The sequence below is a fragment of the Haemaphysalis longicornis genome, unplaced genomic scaffold (assembly GCF_048455015.1).
Source record: "Haemaphysalis longicornis isolate Haplotype H1 unplaced genomic scaffold, Haemaphysalis longicornis Haplotype H1 scaffold_2, whole genome shotgun sequence".
In the NCBI taxonomy this organism is placed as follows: Eukaryota; Metazoa; Arthropoda; class Arachnida; order Ixodida; family Ixodidae; genus Haemaphysalis; species Haemaphysalis longicornis.
This window is the reverse complement of record NW_027526295.1, coordinates 259,664,136-259,684,142: the sequence shown is the minus strand read 5'-3', so window position 1 is coordinate 259,684,142 and position 20,007 is coordinate 259,664,136. Positions and strand designations below refer to the sequence as shown.

Here is a 20,007-nt window from a genome sequence, read left to right as displayed (position 1 = left end):
ATCTTGTGCGCCCCCGAGGTGTACTGCAAACATAGCGTACTGCATTTGTTTTTCCTCAGCGTCCAAAACGTCTTGGCTACACAATAGTGAAGATTCCATGCCGCAACGCCTCATGTTGTCCGTATTCACGGCACCGAGGTGACGGGGGTACGCCTCATGTTGACAAGCGGCCTCGGGTGCGCAGAACACCCTATCACGCAGAATGCCCAACCATGCAGCCACATATGGGTATAAATATTGTCCCGTCTAGTGAATACATTAACCAAATGTCCCAGATAAGGGTTCATAACCTACATGCCTATGGGCTCGTAAATAAAAATCCCCATCGCTCGCTATGCCATATCTTTGTCCATGGAGCAAATGTGCTACTTTGTTTGGGCGAAACTTTTGTGGCTAGGGTTCCGTGCATTTATGTTCTGCGTCAACAAAAACACTGCCCTCTGTCCGCACTCCCATCACGTGCGTGGATGGAGTGATCCGGGTCACCCAAGGTGGCGTAGTCGTACCCGCTGGAGCACAATGCTGAGGCTTCAGGTGTATTTGAAGCACGAGGCGTTGCATAGCGCGTAGTGTTCGTCGGCGTTCTTTTGTTTCCTGTCTTGTTTGTTTGTCTGTTTGTTTGTTTGTTTGTGCGTTATTGCTTATGAGCGGTAGCGCCGAGCGGGGCAATCACCGGGGCAGAAAGCTCCACTTTTCTGGCCGAGCATGCGACAACGGCGCCAAACGGATAACGTTGGTGTTGCCGTTGGCATTGTTGTAATTTTCGCAGCAGTACTGCCCGCGTGCTACGGTAGCTGAATGGGTGGTTTTACGACTGCAACTCCAGTTGCAGGAAAATTATATATCGTCGCCCCGAGTTCGGACCTCTTTTAAGAATTCTGGGTCCCCTCAGCTTCGCTGGCCATCCACCTTCACATTGTGGAATGAGTGCTGTTTCACTGAATATTTAAGGTTCATTTCAGCGTGTTAACTGATTTCTTCGTGCGCTGTGACAAGGTGTGATCATCTGGTGAGAGCGCATAAGTACAGTCGCGTGCGATTTGAAGGTAATCGCGGGGCGAGCGTCGACCGACCACGACGATAACGCCCCCGCGCGACTTGTTTTACTGCGCCTGGTTCCGGGTTTAAGCATTCTTCTCTCCGTCGGTCGCTGTTTATCCAAGCGGACATCACTCCCGCGGCAAAACAAGCAACCCCTTTCTGTTTTGTTATCGCGCACCGAGAGAAGACATCCCAATTGTCGTATCTTACAGCAATTCTCGAAAGGTGCGCACAAATACATTGTCGGCAAATACCGGACATTTATAACAATGGGTGCTATCACTGCTCACGATAACCAAGAAGAAAGCCCACACGGGATTACAACCGCACGAAATCACCACAAAGCGAAAAGGGTGGTTTACTAGCCGCGGGAGTGATGATGGCTTGAAGGAACAGCGACCGAGGGATTGGAGAATGCATAAACTAGGTCCCAGACGCACCGAAAAATGCCGCGCGGGGGCTTTATCGTCTTTATAGGTCGAAGCTCGCGCGATTACCTTCAAATCGCACGCGACTGTACAATGAGGTGCAAGTAGAAGCACAAAGAACGCCCGTAATTTTGGACCTCTCTGATGACATACTTACTGCATTATGTATTATTTCTGCCGACTCGCAGTAGTCAACGAGAACCTATGAATTGAACTCCACGTCACTCATGAGCATGAGGCAAGCCACATCGCCATCGGCGGACCCAAACTCCAACGAGAATTTTCTTCAAGAAAGCGGAGATCCCTCTCAGACCCTCAACGCAGAGACTGGCGTGGTGGAGAGAGTGCCACGAAAATGGTGGCAAGGAGCCTTTCGGTACAAGGCCGATACCTCCGATGCCGGCGACAGGTTGGCCAGAGGAGATGTTCTCGGAGACTGACCTCAGTGCGTTTACGATTTTAGAGCTACAACAAATAAACAACACCATGTATACCTTAGGCCCGCTGGAGCATATTCGACCAACGTTTGTATCTAATACTCAAGTGACCCTAACTGTTTATTGTGCTTTTTCTCTCTCTACCAGAACCCTCATTGTGTCTCGTTAACAAGGGGAATACCCCGCCCACACAAACCCGTTCGCTTAGATACTATGCCAATACCACAATTCTCAAATTAGCATTTAGAGTCACCCCCTTCAATTTCTCTCAAATCATCCTACGGGATCAACAATGGGTATTTTGCCCTTTTTATAAGACCAATTATTGCTGGCATAATCGTTAGCTGCAGTATAACTCAAGCGTGGCATTAGAAATTTAGCGGGGCATTAAGAGAGAACAGTTACGTATATTGGTTTGCCTTAAACATTCCAATGCTAGATGATGTGCTTAATCATTATCCTTTATGCCCGTTTGGCCTGGAACACATGTAAAACTAAGCCGTAGGCATGGCGTCTCTAAAAGCTTAGGTTGATGCTGAATGCGCTGAAGGTGCACTTGGCGGTGTAAAACCCACCGCAAATTAAAAAAATACATGCGTCCTTTGTTTTTATTTATACGAAACAACCCCTTGTTTTTCGATGACGGCAAACAATGTGATGCACTCCCGGGATATGATAACCACCCGCTTTTAATTAAGTTGTTCAGGAAGACGCCGCATCGGTGTGCCTTGGACTACGTTGGACATTTCGAGTTCTGACCGTCTGCTTTGGAATGAGAAAAGAATGGAGCATTGAAATGACCTTCAAGACTGACGGCGCGAATGGGGATCGCGAGCAGCCAGTGGGGATACACATGCGGCATATAATAGGGTTAAAAACTGACAGAGTGTCTGCTCACATCATTGCAAATGACGTTGAAAGACGATAGCTTCCGGCCGCTTTGCTACGTAGATGGCTCTCTTCTCTCCCCACCTACCTCTCATGATTTCGCCCTGGTGTCTTGCCCCACCCATGGTAAACGCTTTCGATGTTCTATCAACTCAATTAAATTTTTACGCATACCACGGCTCGCGCCGCTATCTACTGAAAAAAAGGCGTGTTTTTTTATTTGCTATCAAATCAAGCAAAAATCAAGCAGCCATATATTTTTATTCAAATGAACGCTGTCAATATGAGTTAAGTATTGCTGTTTTGCCTCGAATATGCCTAATGTTTTCGTTTTCTTAACAATGTTGACAAAGTTGACAAGTAGAGTTCTTGGTATGTTGCGTAGAAATGCGGAGTGCTTTCCTCTAGAAACAAGAAATTTACTTTACAAGACTAACATAAGGCCAATTCTGGAATATGCTTGTACCGTCTGGGACCCCTGGACTGGGACCGACACAATGAAACTAGAAAGGGTACAAAGCTTAGCAGCACGTTTCGTGGTTCAAAATTATACTCGGTATTTTAGCGCATCCCAAACAAAAGAAAACTTAGGCGGGAATACCCTTCAAAATCGTAGAAAGACATTCAGATTAAAATTTTTGCACAGTATATATCATAATAGAAGCGGCCTCAATCGTGATAGCTATATAAAGGCACCAGAGTACACTTCTGCAAGCCGCGATCACCCACTTAAGATTAAAGAAAATAGATGTAGTACAGAACATTTTAAGACGTTCTTTTTCTCTAAGACGGTCAGTGAGGGGAACAGGTTGCCTAGTGATGTCGTATTGCTGTCTTCAAGTGATGCATTTGCTTCAGTCGTGTGATTTTCATTTTCGCATTTGGGTTTTCATTTCCTTTCAGTGCTTCCCTTCTTGCGCCACCAGAACCATGTTTTGCTTCGCACATGTACGATTATGTCTTTCTTATCTTTTTGTTGAGCATACATTAACGGTTCTTGCTTTTGCTTTGTGTCAGCGATTTGTTTTGAACTATAATTGTTATTTTCATGTGTTCAGTATGAACTGCTTTCTTTCTCTATGATATATATGTACTTCTTACCCCCCACTGTAATGCCAAACTGGCGCTGTGGGTACCATGATAAATAAATACATAAAATATAAAAAGTATGAACATGTGCACCGAATTTAATAGTTCTGAAATGTTTTGCTTATATATACGTCTCGTTCAATAAGATTTTTAGTTTTCTTAACAATGCTGACAAGTATGAACATTGCCACCCGATTTAGTTCGGAAATGTTTTGCTTATATAAGCGTCTCGTTCACTAAGCCTTTTAACTTTTGAATGGGCGGCTGAAACGAGGCACAGACAGACAGACGTAGTGACAGAGCAAAATTTCTGTGTTGAATTAGCCCAAGAAAGACGATCGTCTTTAAAAGCGCGAATTTGTTGCAAGAACCAGTCACATTGTTTCCTGTCGGGAGCCACACTATTCCTAGCCGCCGACAGGTCTCACACCGTACTCCAAGCTGGGTATCGTTTTTCTCACGAGACGAAAACGCTAGCCGGGTAGCGCCCCCTGTAAACGTTAAGCACAAACAGGGGAAGCAGGGGACATTGTTGGCAATTTTTTCTGCGCATGGTTAGTGAACGCTCTCCTTCCCCCCTCCCTCCCCCCCCGCCACCCCGCCCACCTGGAAGCCCATGCACAAAATTCCGGGCCGTCTCCACAAACGTGAAACTTGGGAAGGGGCGAAACATGCAGTGTGTAACTGTATTCTTGGCGCCTTGGCGTTTTTGCCCCGGGAGATGAAACCATCGAGGCGGGAAAGGGGGGGGGGGGGGGTAGAGGTATACAGCTTTGCTGTAAACGTCTTGTGTTTTGGAATCACGAAGGGTTCTAGCGCGAGGCGCTGGAAAACGAGTGTCCCGATTTCTTCTTTTAGTACGCGTTTTACGTTCTATCTCAAGGCGTTGTGAAATGAGTGTCCCGGTGTTCCAGTACCGTGGCTACATGAAACGACGGCGACGACAGGAGACACCGACAGCCCGAGCCCCTAAAATGTGGAAGCGCATCAGGCATGGCGCTTACGTGGGCATGGACTGAACATTAACGCCGCGAAGTTTGCATTTTCCACTAGCTAGGTTCCACTAGCTAGGTTCCATGTTCTGCTTGGAACGCACGTGGAGCACGGCAACGCGGTTCTACAAACCTTGAAGTCGGCCGCCTCGATTCACGCGCGTCTCCGCCGTACTGCAGCGCTGGCATCGAGGAACCCGGCCTGTAGCAGTGGAACGCGGTAAATTGAAATCGCCTTGAGCAAACTTTTAGTGTGTTTACCTTGGGATGAGCGCGACAGAACAGAAACAGCATTAGAGGTGAGCGCGGGAAAGCAAAGGGGGGCATTTCCTTGCCAAATTTCTACAAAGACTATCGTCTTTTGACGACATTTGCAACTAAATGAGCAGATACGCGGCCAATTTTTTAATGTGCAGTACGCCTTGCATCTCAGCGAGAGAATAAAAAAACAAAATTAGCAGAAGTAAAGCCACTTATTCCCTATAATTGTATAATTTTCACATCATTGACGTAAGCAAACAACAGAAAGCTGAAAAAGAATAAAATAACACGACGTCTTGCGCTATGTTTCGCTCAAAAGAACTCACACTCTAGACAAGCCGCATAAAAATGCTACGTGTTAGTTGACAATACTCTGAATTTCTGCAGATTATTGACGCGTTTTTTCGAAATGAGCCAGATACAGAAACCGAAACTAAGTCGGATAAAACTGCAGCAACAAGAAAAACTCGGCAACTGTCCCCTTAAAAGGGGTGGCAAGAAAGGCGTTGAGATAACGCCCTGAAAACGTGTAGGCAAATCGTAGTTCACATCGAAAATGAGCCAGATACTGCTGTTTAACGGGTCGAAATGAGCCCAATCAATTTGCCCAATTTCAGTTTGCTTATGGCTTGACTGATCAGACTGTTTCGGGGGAGAGGGGGGGGGGAAGGGGGGGGGGGTTCTCGGAAGTTTTCTTTTTCTTTTCGAAGCTGGCTTATTATGAATTCATTGATTGATTGTGGGGTTTCAGGCGCTGACGAACCGCAGGCGATGAGGCGCGCCGTAGTGGAGGGCTCCGGATTAATTTTGACCACCTGGGGATCTTTAACGCGCGCCGAAATCTCACACACACGGGCGTAGCAGTCGCCGCGGCCGGGAATCGAACCCGCGACCTTGTTCTCAGCAGCACAACACCTTAGCCACTGAGCCACCACGGCAGGTGGCTTATTATGAATTCAGACGGCGTTTAGGAGATCGGCGAAATATCTGACCCCAGATGTGGACGATGAATTGAACGAAAGAAAAAGTGAACGAAATGAAGCTGATAGATCTGACACAATAATTTCATTTTTTTTCTCACCCGTCCCTGCGTGATAACTCTGGCTATATTGATTTTTTTTGCTCCCATATTTGCAATTTTAGTACTTAACTAAATAGTTGCTGCTTACAAGCCCTGGCAAATCCCCCTCCCCCTTTCCTCGGAGAGTAAGAACAACTTCTTGTCTCGTGTGACGGGTTTTGGAATTTCATGGCAATGCATTGAAGAGCTTGCTTACTTCATGAGTGCCTTCAGGCGAGCCCCTGAAAATTATCCTAGGGAAGAATTCCAAAAGAGCTGCTGATGGTGCCAAGAAGACCCACCTGCTCTCCATGTATAGTTCTACTGTTCTTGAAGCCCGGTTGCATATTTTCAATGCATTTCCCACGAAACCGCAATCACACCATGCTCGAACGTCAATTTAAGTAAAGTTATAACTATGCCGCATCAACTTGAGTGTTTCAATTCAATATGAGCCAGATCCACATTTATCACCCCAATATTGCTCAAATTCACGCATAATTTTTATTTGCGGCCATAAACTTCCCATAGCTGGCATGTAAAATATAATATATAATAGCTTTTACAGCATTGCATTTAGGTCAGTTAAAAAAACATCCGCTTGTTTCTCATATTCGCGTTAGGTGGATCTGACTCATTTATAAAAAAGAAAACGCCTCATTTGTATGCAGTAATTTTATTTAATTACAGATGTTTAAAATACCTCCGACCAAATACATCAGTTTATGTTATTTAGCTACCGGCTGGTTTAACTTTGCTCATTGTGCATTTTCGTGCGAATACAACGCGGTACACGTTTGGTGAAGGTGTAGTCGCCACAAAATGCTCACGAAAAATAAGGAAACTGCATCAGCATGCCTTTTTTGGTCACACCCCATTCACTCATAGTTAACTCCGCGGAGATGAGATTTGCTGACATGAGGTCGCCACCGGCTGGGATTCACTGGGGTCACGTTTCGAGAGCTCTTAGGGCGCCGCTTACGACGCCACCCAATCTTTGCAGCCTTTGCCTCTGAGCCTATAGCGCTTATCTGCGCTCGGCCAAAGAAAAAGGCGACGAGGAATACACGGCTACCTCCGCTGGGTTCTAAAACGCTTGAAGGGTGATATCGGAGGCCTGTAAATATTGATTACGGAGATAAAGAGGAGTGACACTGTAGAGATCCGCTTCATGTACCGGGGCAAAGCGGAAACCTGGCGGACGCTTCGGGTCCAAAGTGGGAAATCGCGATCGGCTCCATGTTTCAAACCCGCGGCGAGTGAAACGGGTTGCAACACCCTCGCAAGACGGTATCCTGCTGCCGGACCTCAGTTTATCTATTCGTAAAGGATGCATGAGGTGTTTTTCTTGCTCGTGTGTTTGGCACCGTCTTCAATTCGGACCACTGACGCTGCGATATCAAGCATCGCAACTTCGGAAGTTTCTACGTCGCAAGGCAATGCGCAACTGGATCCACACTTTAAATGCTGTAAGTGAAAATCCGTGGACTGTGCGGTTTTCGCCTTTCCGGCAGCTGTGTTATCTACTTTTTATTCTTTATAAGAGATTTCTGCATAACAATAAACCGTAAGTGGCTGGTGTACCTCCAGCCAGGAATGCGAACAAAATAGGGTTACATGCTGTAACTTATTTTATGTTCGTCAATTTCCTGTTTTAATTATGTATACAGTGCGTGAACGTGAGAGCGATGCTGGCAATTATTTCTGCTCATAAACTGTGTGGAGACCATGTAATAACGGACTTAGGTAAACCAGAATGACTTTGTAGAACGCCGGGGAGAAACCGTTCGGGCCCGGAAGCTTTCGAGGATTTCAGGTATGAAGCCAAGTGCTAGAAAATTCTTACAAAAAAGATGAACAACAGCAATAAGTTTTCCATATTATAAAACACACTATCTAGGCCAATATAGGCCTTATTAATGATGTCTTAGTTTAATATGTATACTTTTTTTTACTCGGCATTTTACTAAATGTGGGTCTCACACGAAAACTCCGAACTCTACGTAACTTCGCTAAAAGGAAACAATTTTGGTAGTCATATAGAGGGCGCTTAGACCTATGAAATGAACCAAATTAACATCGATCAGATCAATACTCCAAGCACAGGGATGAAATACCCTACAAAAATGTGCGCTTCCATCGGGTGTGCCTTTGTGGTAAAATGCAGCAATATCAATACTCGTGAAAGGATCTTGTTTGTTCAGATTCTTTGCACGCTTAGTAATGTAAAACAAATGTGTCCAGTTCCACTCAGAAATCGTTAATAGGAAAAAGTTATTAAGGTATGTGTTCTAAGAAATCCACCAAAAAGGTTCTAAGAAAATAAAAACAATATGTGGTTGATGCCTCTTTTATAGGAATCGGTAAAACACGAAAGGGAAATGTGCCTTCACAGGAGCGTTTATTGTGCATCTGTATGAACTTGCTCATCACTATTTATAGTACGTCGGCATGGCACCGTTAGACGCATCAACGATAGACATGGGATTGCACGCGCCGGAGCATTGCGTAAATCCGACTGAACACTTAGTATTATTGACAGCCCTTGTAAATCGTGCGAAGGAAACGGAACCGAACCCGAAAGCAGTATGTGGCGGAGGGTGCCTCAGTTCACCCGCGTCCCGCGACGGTTCGCCGGCTTCGAGGCAGTCTGTCGTGACACTGATATTGTGTTTTGTGACGCGTATACGACGACGAAAAGTCGAAAACACCGCGGTAATCGATGAGGGACCGCCAAAGACCATGTATGATGACAGCCGGGGACTGCCACTGCCTACACTGCAACAGCTGATGCTGTGCCTCCGTTTTCGCCAGTTTTTACGGCGCCGGCTTCTTCCGAGCAAGGACGGGAGATCTGGTGAAACATACTGCGTGCCGCCCCGTAAGGAGGGCGACGGAGCTGCTCGGAAAAAGCCGGTTTAAGCGGCTGGTGCCCTCCCCGAACGCGTCCAGGTAGTGCTGCAAGTGGTATTATTGCCATTCACGGCACTCGGATGACTGATATAAGCATACTTACTTTTTCGCTTTGGTATCCCTTGAACTTGTCACCGGGTATACCTTCTCGCATCCCTCATGAAAGTGGCTTCACGTGGTTAGTTTAAACATTTTCTGGTGTTGTTTATTTTCTCTTCATGTTGCAACATAGTGTGATGAACAGTGTTTTTAGCAAGCATGTTGGCATGCTAGAGTGTGCACAAGTTTCTCCTTATAAAGGACCATAAATACAACATCCATCTTTGTTTTGCTTTAAACCGGCCTTCTGTTACACGCAGCACAATCGAATGGAATATAGGGCCCAATACAATAACACAGCCATGTTTATTGGCGATGACTTTGTCGGTCTAGTGCCAGTGACGACACAGGGGCAGTGCCAGTTGCTGGCTAGTCTCCACTCCGTCATCTCAGGGCGCCAACCCACACTTACCAGTTACGACGTGCTCGCTGAGATTTTTAACGACATTATACCCCTTATAACAAACCCATAGGAAACCTATTTAAACACCCTGGGGAGTTCTGGGCTATGTCGTGTTATGCCGTGTCTTGCATCAGTGCGACAACAGTGCAAGTCGAATGCGCTACAAGTGCACTTTATTGCGAGGGTATCCCATAGCAGATTTCGGTGAAGTTCCCGTTGATTGTGGATTTAGTTCTGGTTTGTATGACTGAAGGTTTCAGAAGCAGCTGTAAAAGGAATTTGGGTGGCTTGCAGATGACGTGGAATGTATTTGTGATAAACATGCAGATCTCATTTTGGCGTTTTACTTTTTGCCGAGATGTCTTATGCACAGGAGCAATTTGATGCACAAACAGACAAAACAGCTGCTATATGCCATAGCCTTGTTGGGTTTGTTAGCTTGATGCATGATAAAAATGGATATTGATGACTCAAGCCGGGCAGTGACGCCTACGCAGATTCAATTCTGTGAACTGGGGAGGCACATATTCGCAAACAGTTACCACCATGATTACAACCACAGCCACCACGATGGCTAAAACGGTGATGTTGCTCAAGTTGCAAACATCACTGCAACGTGCCTATAAGAACATCAACGTTTCAATCCGAATCAAGCAAGTAGTTTTCTGTTCGCAAAGTATTTCTGTATTTTATTCGAAATTGCTCGACATTCTCGTTGCTCTTAGTGCAAAAAGCCGCCACTACAGCGTGCAAGGCGAAATAGCAGACCGGTAACAAAATGCCTGTACCAAGACATTAGGTTTTGTTCAAGCATTCCTAAAGCTCTAATAGTCACATTTGTCAAATAAATGCAGCAGACTGAAATCAGAGCTTAAAAATACCTTTATTATTTCTGTTGCAAAGCCTTGGCCATAATAAAAATGAAAACCACCGGCCAAACAAGATGTCCAAACCTTTTGAAAGGCAAGATGTTTTTTTACTCCTTAGTAAAGCCAAAATGTCTTCTTTGTTTTTGTTTTTAAAAGTTCTTTGGCCGGAGCCTGCTGTTTATTGCAATGTTCCCTGCACAGTCCAACAAGAAACACCACTCCAGGAAGGACAAGGCCCCAACAACATCGTCCTGCTCGCAATACAATAAAATTCTCTACCTCCATCCCGACCACGCGGGTTCCTGTCGAAATCTCACTCCAAAGCCTGGGCGAGCACAGTTTGCTCACGCTTTATGTTATACTCAGGAGCTCTACCTTAGGCTCTTTTTACTGATTTATCAGCTGAGACTCTAGCTGTATTTTCTCAGGTGCACCTCTTTATCGGCAGAAGGTGCAGGTTGTGCTCCTCCTGCTGGAGCTCCACCCTCGTGTTATCGTCTGCTCTAAGCACTAACTCGAGGAGAGCCACATGATCGTTTGGTTGCCCTGCGGCATTCGTAGCGGGTGCTGCTGCACCACTGTTGCTGCTACTTCCGGCTGCGGAAGCTGTAGCTGCCGCCACCGGGCTTGGCTCCGAAACAGGCTCTCGTGGTAGGCTGTCGTCTTGCGCTGTCGCAACCCATGTTTCCCCTGGGGGGTCCTCTGGCCTGGATGAACCATCTGAAATGAACAAGCAAAACATATTCATTGAATGTGAAATCCTATGCGATATGTGAGTGCACGAAAGGGGAGGTGGGGGTGATCTTCCCTTCAAGGCAGGGGTGAGGCCGCTGCTTATTACACGATACACAAATTGGCTGCCTTACTCTTTACACAGCCATTTGGGTACTACGGAGAATTTAATCCGAGTCTCAAGACCAGGAGCCGAGTGAGTTACCACTCCGCGTCTTCAACACATGGCCAGGGACCAAACAAAAGTTAGCTTAGAGCGTGCCATCTGACAGGTAAATGTGATGGCATGCAAGTAAAGAGGTGCGCACTATAGCTTCGGAGAACTATGATTCTGGGGTAGCTGTGACATGAAGTGTCGCCAGCCCGCTGGCCCAACTAACTCGCACCAAAAGACGAAAAAATGAAAGTGAAGCAATGGAAGTGTTTGGGCTTGTTGGTTCATGCTTCCTAAAAACAAAAACAAAAGGAGGGTGCTACACACACATAGCGCTGTTTTTTATCAGCTAGGAGAAGCCATAATGCTTTCTTTTTCGAAGCACGTAAGCGGACTTAAGTGCCCCAAGAAATTTTCTAATGCACTTGCAAAATTTCCCCAAACTGCAGATTTTTCACTTGGCAAAAGGCAAAACAGGAGGGCACAGAAAAATGTACGGGATCAACATATGGGGTCTTCATGTTGCATCATTTTACGTTTAAAAGTGCATGAAGTGCCGAGGTGCAACTGAGATGATTAGAGACGCACTGTAGTGGATAGCTAAGAATTTAGACGACATGGGGGTCTTCGAAGGGGCCATAAAGACAAAATACACGTTTGTTTTGTGTTTACTTGTTCACTTGTAACTTCTATTGTTTACCGTACACTTATTACTGCTATGAAAAGAATGTGAACTAAATTTAAATTCAGATATCCCGTTCTGGAAGCGTATAATCCCAGTAATTTGCGTTAGATTTTGCCGGCCTCAGCGAAAAAAGAGCTGCCCATAATACGTCATCAGTTCAGTGCAGAAAAATAGCTGGGGTGTTGCATGCCCATTCTGTGTTTTCCTCATTATGTCACTTGATTTAGTGAAGTCTGTCGTAAAATTGGTGCAGTGTTATTCTATCGCGGCAATCTTTCGAGTCAACCAAATTTGCATTTTATCTTCATGGCCTCTTTAACATGAGCTGACCTTTCGTTTCCAGCCTCTACCAGAAAATAGACTGCAGCGGCTTGCATTAAACATGCGTGCTAAAAAGTGCGGATGATCGCTGTTTTTTCTCTCTTTTGACGCAAAATGCATTCACACGTGACATGAGGCCCCTGCTAAGAAACCAAAGCTAATTAATTTTTTTCTCTTAAACTTTTTCTCTCGCGACCAGGCCACCGCGGAGCTAAGCCTGTTTTCCTCATTATGTCACTTGATTTAGTGAAGTCTGTGGTAAAATTGGTGCAGTGTTATTCTATCGGGGCATCGCTTCGAATCATAGACGCCAAGCAGCTTAACGGCTCTACAGTTGTGCAAGTCCTCTTCCAAGGCACTGTAGTACCCTACTGGATCCGCTACAGTGCAGCCACTATGCGCCGCTACCCCTTTAAAAGGAAACAAGAGGCATGCTTTGCCTTCTGGCGCCCCGGCCACCGCAAACGCGTATGCACTCACCCACCCACCGAGAAACGCTGCACCACCTGCGGCACGCTAGCACCAGCACGCTAGCGCCAGCTCGGTTCCACAGCTCCTCGCCGCACCGGCCTGATCACGTGCGCTTGGCTGTGCACGGGCGCGTGCTACGAGCACGCGCACCTCCGGCTCTGGCGCCCAGCTCCTTTCGTCGGCCTTCATGGCAGACGTTTCAAATTCGTTCACTCCCGCCGATGCAAGCGACTCGTCGGCTTCGCCTTCCCACCGAATGGAGTACGTGGTTGAGGGTGACATTGACCCCCAGGACACTGACCCCCAGGTGCTCACGGAACCCGGATGGCTCAACATTCGCCGCAAGATCGCCGCAGCGGAAGCCACAGCAGCAACGCGGACCATCCAAGGCCCCACCGCTGGCGACCAGCCACGCAAGCGCCGCTAGAAACGACACAAGCGCAAGCCCACTCCACCTGAAGACCCCTTACCGGACAATGATATTAAAGCGTTCCTTTGTCCACAAGGAGGTTTTGACCTTACCAGCGTCAACGCAGTGAGTCTCGCTGATGTCCTACAAGACCAAGCCAAGCTACTTCGACACGCGGACCAAGTACGCCTGCACTACCAATCAAACTTCATTGTCGTGAGCACTCTTCGGAAGCTACAGTACTTGCGTGCCTTTGCCACCGGTGTGGACCCGGACGCGGAATTCACTCTGGCGCTACAAAGCACCAGATTATATTACCGAACAAAGCACCATTATATTACCGAACTCAACACCTCACTGCAGCTATCCCCCATGAACATCCCACTCACACTACGATCACTGATTGGGACGCCTTCCGATTAGACAGCCAACACACACCACCACCACAGGAAAGCACAGAGGAGGACTTAGAGGAGTGGGTCTCTAACATTCTGCGTACAAAACGAGAGTACCATCACCCAATCGATCTGGACATTCCAGCGGAGTATGTAGACTCCAAAATGCTTCACCTTTGGGACGCGTATTGTAGTCTCGAGCGACGAGGGAAGTGTCACAAATACCGCCATCGCCTCCGCCGCAAGTTAAATTTACTTCGCCAGGAAATCACCAATCGACCCCACAAAAACTCCAACGCACCAACACACGCGTATAACCCAGCTTCTCCATGGTTTAAACCTTTCCCAAGAGGCAATCTTTCGCGAACTCCACACTACATACGTTCCGATACCATTTCCTTCTGACTCCACCCCTCTTTTCTACACCGGCACCCCGAATTCATAACTAGATGCCGAAATTACGCGAGAGGAGGTAGAGCAGCATTACGCGCCCTTCGCCGGCAAACGGCTCCTCAAAATCTCAAATAAAGTTGTTCGCCATCTGGATGACAAATCTATAGACCACCTCATCCAACTCTTCAATACACTGTGGAACGCTGGTACACTACCTCTTAGTTGGAAACACTCCGATATCACTTTAATTCCCAAGCCAGCCCAACCTCTCGCACTGCCCAATCTCCGACCAAACTCGCTCACCTACTGTCTCGGAAAACTTTTCGAACACGTCGTCCACAATCCACTATCGGCACACCTTGAAGAACATTTCTTCTTTCTCCCAACCTCATAAGCTTCCGCCCCGGACTGTGTGGCGGATCAAGCAAGGAAAGCAGGACCCAGACGTCCGGTTCTCGTGGTGGTCATGGAACACTCAAGCTCGAGCACGCGAGCGCGGCCGATCTTCATCTTCTGATCGTGCCACGCCCCCTGCCTTCGCTTGTCTCAACCACCCATTTCACCTTTATTTTCTACACACTCCCCGGCCCGCCAAGAAGTTTAAGGGTTGGCTTCAAGGAAGTAGAGCCGTTGAATGGGCCGCCTGATTTCTTGACCAGTTGACAGGCGGAGTACACAGGAGCGGGCGATTCCGTCGCGTCCGGGTAGCAACTTGGCCACACGGCCGAGTCTCCAAAACGTTGGGGCGTATCCTTCATCCTGCACTACAACCACGTCTCCGACTGCGAGTTGGTGTAACGGATGTGAGGGCGCTTCGTGAGCGGACCGCAGAAGCAGCAGGTGTTCATTCCGCCATCTTTGCCATAGGCGATTTGTGACGTTCTGTCGGTGCCTCCAGCGGCGTGTCAACTCGGAGCTTGTCGACGATGGCTCGAATGGCCCGAGGTTCTGGGGGAAGCACGTGTTCGGCTTGCCGAGCCAGAAGTGAGCCGGCGTTATGGGATGAGGTCCGTCGGCATCCGTGGTCAGGTACGTCAAGGGCCGGCTGTTGATAACCGCCTCCACTTCACACAACGTGGTGACCAGTTCCTCAGCTGTCAGGGAGTTGCGTCCAAGGGTACGTCTCAGCGTCTCTTTTGTTATCCGAATCATTCGTTCGGCACCAGCGTATGGAGGATCCAAGAGAGAAGCACGACCCAGCACCCGTTCTCGTAAGGCGATGGAACAAACTGTGAGCGAGGCAGTGGGCGCAGCTTCGTCTTCTTCTTTACCCCAGCTATCGCACTCTGCCTGCTCCCATCTCATTTATTTACAACAGACTGTCCACACAGGACGCCCTTCTGCAAATTCACCATGACATTCTAGAACACCCTCCCGCCAGAGACTATGCGGCAATCCTCGCCTTAGATCTCCATAAGGCATTTGATCAGGTAGGGCACTCCACCATTCTTAGCTCCATTAACACACTACGCCTAGGCGATCGCATACACCTACATACGTAGTTTACTCTCCGATAGCATCGCTACTGTACGATTGGGCACCGTCAAATCAAACGCTTTCGACATGCCTAACAGAGGTACCCCCCAAGGGGTCGTTCTTTCGCCTCTACTATTCAATCTCGCCATGCTTCCTCTCGCGAACGCTCTAGAAAATATACCGTCTCTCCACTCCACAATATACGCGGATGACATTACAATTTGGGTCACGCAAGGCAGCGACGCCCACGTAGAGGCTACACTCTCAGCACGGGCTGCCACAGTCTCCCGTCTTGCTGCACAAGCAGGCTTGACTTGCTCGGCGACTAAATCAGCACTCCTGCTCCTTCCTCCACCTAGGGTTAGACCCACTCCCTCGACCTCCATTCAGGTAATGTTGGACGGACAACCAATACCCCGGGTCTCCCAGCTTCGCCCTCTCGGCATGCATCTCCAAGCCAACAAGAGCAGCACAGACGCTATAAATCTCTTACGCACTCGCACCATCCAAACTATTGGTCTCATTAAACGTATCGCGTCTAGGAGACATGGACTAACGGAATTAGAACGGCTGCGACTTGTGCAGTGCTTCCTGTTGAGCCGTTTTTGCTATCACCCCCCGTACGCACAGCTCATCCCTTCTCAACGTACCTTCCACGATTCCTTACTTCGAAAAGCCTATCGCTCCGTGCTGCGACTGCCCCCACATGCACCCAACGACTCCTCGCGCTTCGTATACATAATACCATAGATGAACTAATTGAAGGCCATCATCTGGCCCAGCTCACGCGCCTTTCCCAGACTCCGGCTCGTCGGCAAATCCTCGATAGAATTCATGCCAACCCCCCGCTTTTACTAGATCCTCCAGCTCACATCCCCCGCCTTCTCCGAGCACGTCTCCACATTAGGCCGATCCCACGAAATATGCATCCTGCCTACCACCGCGGACGCCGTCTAGCCCGAGCCGAAGCACACTTCTCCCGCTACCCTCCCTCTGAGCACACTCCCTACGTAGACGCAGCGGCCTACCCCACCCGTCTTGCCTTCGCACTCGCTGTAATAGGCGCTTCTCCAACAATCCCTCAGGTCTCAGCTACAGTCGTCACTACCTCTTCGGTAACTGCGGAAGAGGCGGCCATTGCCCTTGCCCTTACTCAGTCACCTACCCCCAGATTATTTTATCTCACTCTCAAACTGCCATACGAAATTACACAAATGGTGTCATTTCCGTGACTGCCCTCAAAATTCTTCTTAAGAATCCCCCTGCCCACCCCGTGATGCTGCTGTGGACTCCGGCCCACACCGGCGTAGGTTCTAATGAGACGGCACACCAACACGCCCGAGCTTTGACATCCCGGGCTCCCGTTTCTTTTGCGCCTATACACGGCATCCCCGAAATGTCCCACGCGTACCTACTTACGCACAGGGACATAACTCAACATTACCGCCTCCTCCGAAGGAACCTACCTCCCCCGCACCCTTCACTTACTCCGCCGGCAGCGCACATGTGGCGGCTCTTACAGACCCACACTTTCCCACACCGCACTTTCCCTGTGCACACCCACCCACATCCATGCACCTCCCCTCACTGCTCCTCATGTGGCGCGCTGGACACACTATTCCACACCCTATGTGAGTGTCCGCGCGACCCCTTCTCCCCTTTTTCCTCGCCCTCTCACTGGGAGCAGGCTCTGGGGAGCTCTGACCTCGCAACGCAAGACGCCGTCACGGACACAGCCCTGGACAAAGGGCCCCCGCCACCCCCCTACCTTGAGCCCAATGTAAAATACAGTGGTACTACTACTACTGTCAATACGACGAAGCGGCTAGACTGCGAGCGCCAGAGTTGCCAGATTACATCCACTAATGTCTGAAACACGCGTTATGCTTTGAATGTAGATGATTGTGGATTGCTATTTGCTTAAGCAGACGATTATCATCAATTACTGTGGGTAGTTTTTCGTAAAAGCGACTGTTTTATTACCTTGAATTGCATGTTAAAAGAAATATTTCCCGGTTACTCTCGATCCCAGCCGCGTCCGCCGCCTCCCTGCTAAAGAGCTAAAGTCGCCACGCGACTTGACGAAGCAAGCTCGCTCCAACGTCTATCAAACGCGGAGCTCGTCTTAAACCCGTTCAAGCCACCTGCTATCTAGGAGCGGTCTTCTTGAAGCACGCTCGCTGCTCAAGTTTAAGAAGATAGATCTATGAATTCGGGGGTTTTTCTGCTTTTGCAGTACCTCGCCTTTTTTTCTAGCTTGCTTGGCGGTATAAGTGCTCTTTTGCTGTTTATTGCATTTGCGGAATCAGTGCTCTGGCAGGAAGCTTTTGTGATGAGCTACTGATGAGTTGTAATGCAACTTTTTTAGTGTAAAGGCCAGACTTTTTGATGACTTGGTTGAGGTTCTCATGTGTGCCTCCGTTGCTACTTTAAATACGGCAAACAACGTCAAACAACGTGACATTGACTATTGGAAGCCTTTCAATTTTGGTTTTGGTTTTGTAGACAACGGGTGGGCTATACCCGGTGCGAGATTTATGATTATTGGCAAATAAAGTGTTGAAAACGGTATTAAGGCATAATCACAATTTTATTTGAAATTATCATTCAATGGCAAGGAATAACTGCAAACAGACATTTTTGGGTCGCATACGAAACTCGCACTTTTACTTTTGGTTCCATATGCGGGATGGGTTTACTTTTTTTATGTGTCTTTCGAATCCCATACGCAGGAAGAACCTTTCCTATCATAAAATTAATTGTCCATTAAATTTTACAATTCACACAGTGCGAAAGAGAAATTCCTGCTAAAAATTGCGATTTTCACCTCGCCTCAAAGGTTGAATCCTGAACTGCTTTCTTAGCTTCCTCAGGAGTGATTCTCAATTCGACACTATCTTTAATCTCGTCGTGTATGGTCTACAAAAACCATAAAATATGCCTTAAACCGATCTGTGTCGACTGGCTGACACGAAAGCAAAAATACCGACAAAAAGCGTTTGTAATTTTTAATGGTCATTTAACAAACGCCTATTAAACAAATTTCGATAATTATGTTTTCGAACGCCCATCTTTTCTCTAATAATATTAATAATAATAACATTACTTTTATTACACAGGACGGAAAACTGTACAAAGGCACAGGCCTGCCAAAGCCACAGTAGGCTTGAAGGGCAGCGGCTGGCAGGCAGTGGAAATCCGTGCACATAACCTAGTATGAAGCCGTAACAGAATCATCTATTCAAGATAGTGCAATATAACAGCGAGTGAGAAAAAACAGTGTAAAGGGCAAAACCATTACAGGCTACACTCTGCCACAGAGGTGGGCATCAGGGGCAGGCAGAGTCAGACAACTACAGAGCAAAATGCATGGATGGGAATTTTCAGTTTACAACGACTCTCCAGTTCAAATACACTAGGTGGCAATTTATTGAAGGACGACGGGACATAGCAGCGCCGCATTCTTTGACCATTTCTTGTTAGACACTGTGGTATACGATACAGATCTCTTGGTCTGAGGCGACGCGTAGGAACGCATTTTTTTGTAGTCACTCGTCCAAAAATGCTTTAAAACGGCTGTTTTTATTAACAGCACAGTAAGATTGGGCAATTGTAACGTCGCGAAAATATGTGCACTTCCGGGGAGGCATAGATTATAGGCTACATTTTTGAGCAGAGATCTTGTACAGGAATTCAGCCCCCGCTGCCATCGAGCTGCGCAGTGTCCATACACTGTAATACTGTAACGAATAACACTGTAGCCCAACTCATGCTTAATAATCTTCCGCACTGATAGCGGCATAAAGTAACGCGAGTTGTACATAATGCACGAAAGCGCGCGCAGCTTTTTAGAGACGTATGCTAGATGAGAATTACATGACAAATCATTGTAAAAGATTAGTCGGAGATATTTCACAGACGATGCAGACTTCACTGGTTTGCACGTACAAGAAGAACATGAAGACATGAATAAAACGCCCTTGGCAGCAGCCTCCCCTAAGACCAACTTTTCCGCAAAACATTGCAGTAGCGAAGCATGCAATTGTTCTTTTTCAATTGCGCCAAACAAGTGTTTCAGAGTTTGTAAATCCTCCTTAAATAGTCTATGTGACGTCAAACGCGACTGCAGAACCTGTCTTGATATTGCGTGTAAGCGGGGATTCCTTTTTACCTTCTATTGTGATACAGCTCTTGACACTTAAGGCTTCGGTCTTAGTTTCTTCTTTTAACCTCTCCCACTTGGAAGCACAGCTACATTTTTCCTGGTTGTTTTAAGATCCAGTTTGTGCCACCAGCTACTGATTATTCATACTTCTATAGTTTCTAATTCATTTTCGAGAGACTCCAGTCGAAGTTCTTCTATTTCTTTTGTCCCTATACCCATAAAGAAATAAACTATACAATGTTCACTAGAGGAGATAGGCACAACACGGTACTCCAAGCAGATGTACACAAGATGTACACAGTCGAGATGTACACAAGATCTGTCTA

General features: G+C 47.3%; 3 protein-coding genes across 6 annotated transcripts in view; 2 read left to right on the top strand and 1 right to left on the bottom strand.

Annotated features, from left to right (window-relative positions):
• Window positions 1-3,922, top strand: part of LOC144170484 (adhesion G protein-coupled receptor L3-like) — a 77,701-nt gene extending 73,779 nt beyond the window's left edge. The window contains exon 26 of one of the 2 annotated variants that reach the window (XM_077700321.1): window positions 1,658-3,922. In XM_077700321.1, coding sequence (XP_077556447.1) covers window positions 1,658-1,660 — 3 coding nt within the window. In that variant the 3' untranslated portion in view covers window positions 1,661-3,922. The remainder of the gene's footprint in view (window positions 1-1,657) is intronic. The other variant, XM_077700320.1, reaches the window with a different exon arrangement.
• Window positions 3,923-7,213: 3,291 nt separating this feature from the next.
• LOC144170482 (uncharacterized) overlaps window positions 7,214-20,007 on the top strand; it is a 78,201-nt gene continuing 65,407 nt past the window's right edge. The window contains exon 1 of one of the 2 annotated variants that reach the window (XM_077700316.1): window positions 7,214-7,665. In XM_077700316.1, coding sequence (XP_077556442.1) covers window positions 7,527-7,665 — 139 coding nt within the window. In that variant the 5' untranslated portion in view covers window positions 7,214-7,526. The remainder of the gene's footprint in view (window positions 7,666-20,007) is intronic. The other variant, XM_077700315.1, reaches the window with a different exon arrangement.
• Window positions 9,228-20,007, bottom strand: part of LOC144170483 (uncharacterized) — a 42,375-nt gene continuing 31,595 nt past the window's right edge. The window contains exon 3 of one of the 2 annotated variants that reach the window (XM_077700318.1): window positions 9,228-11,200. In XM_077700318.1, coding sequence (XP_077556444.1) covers window positions 10,905-11,200 — 296 coding nt within the window. In that variant the 3' untranslated portion in view covers window positions 9,228-10,904. The remainder of the gene's footprint in view (window positions 11,201-20,007) is intronic. The other variant, XM_077700317.1, reaches the window with a different exon arrangement.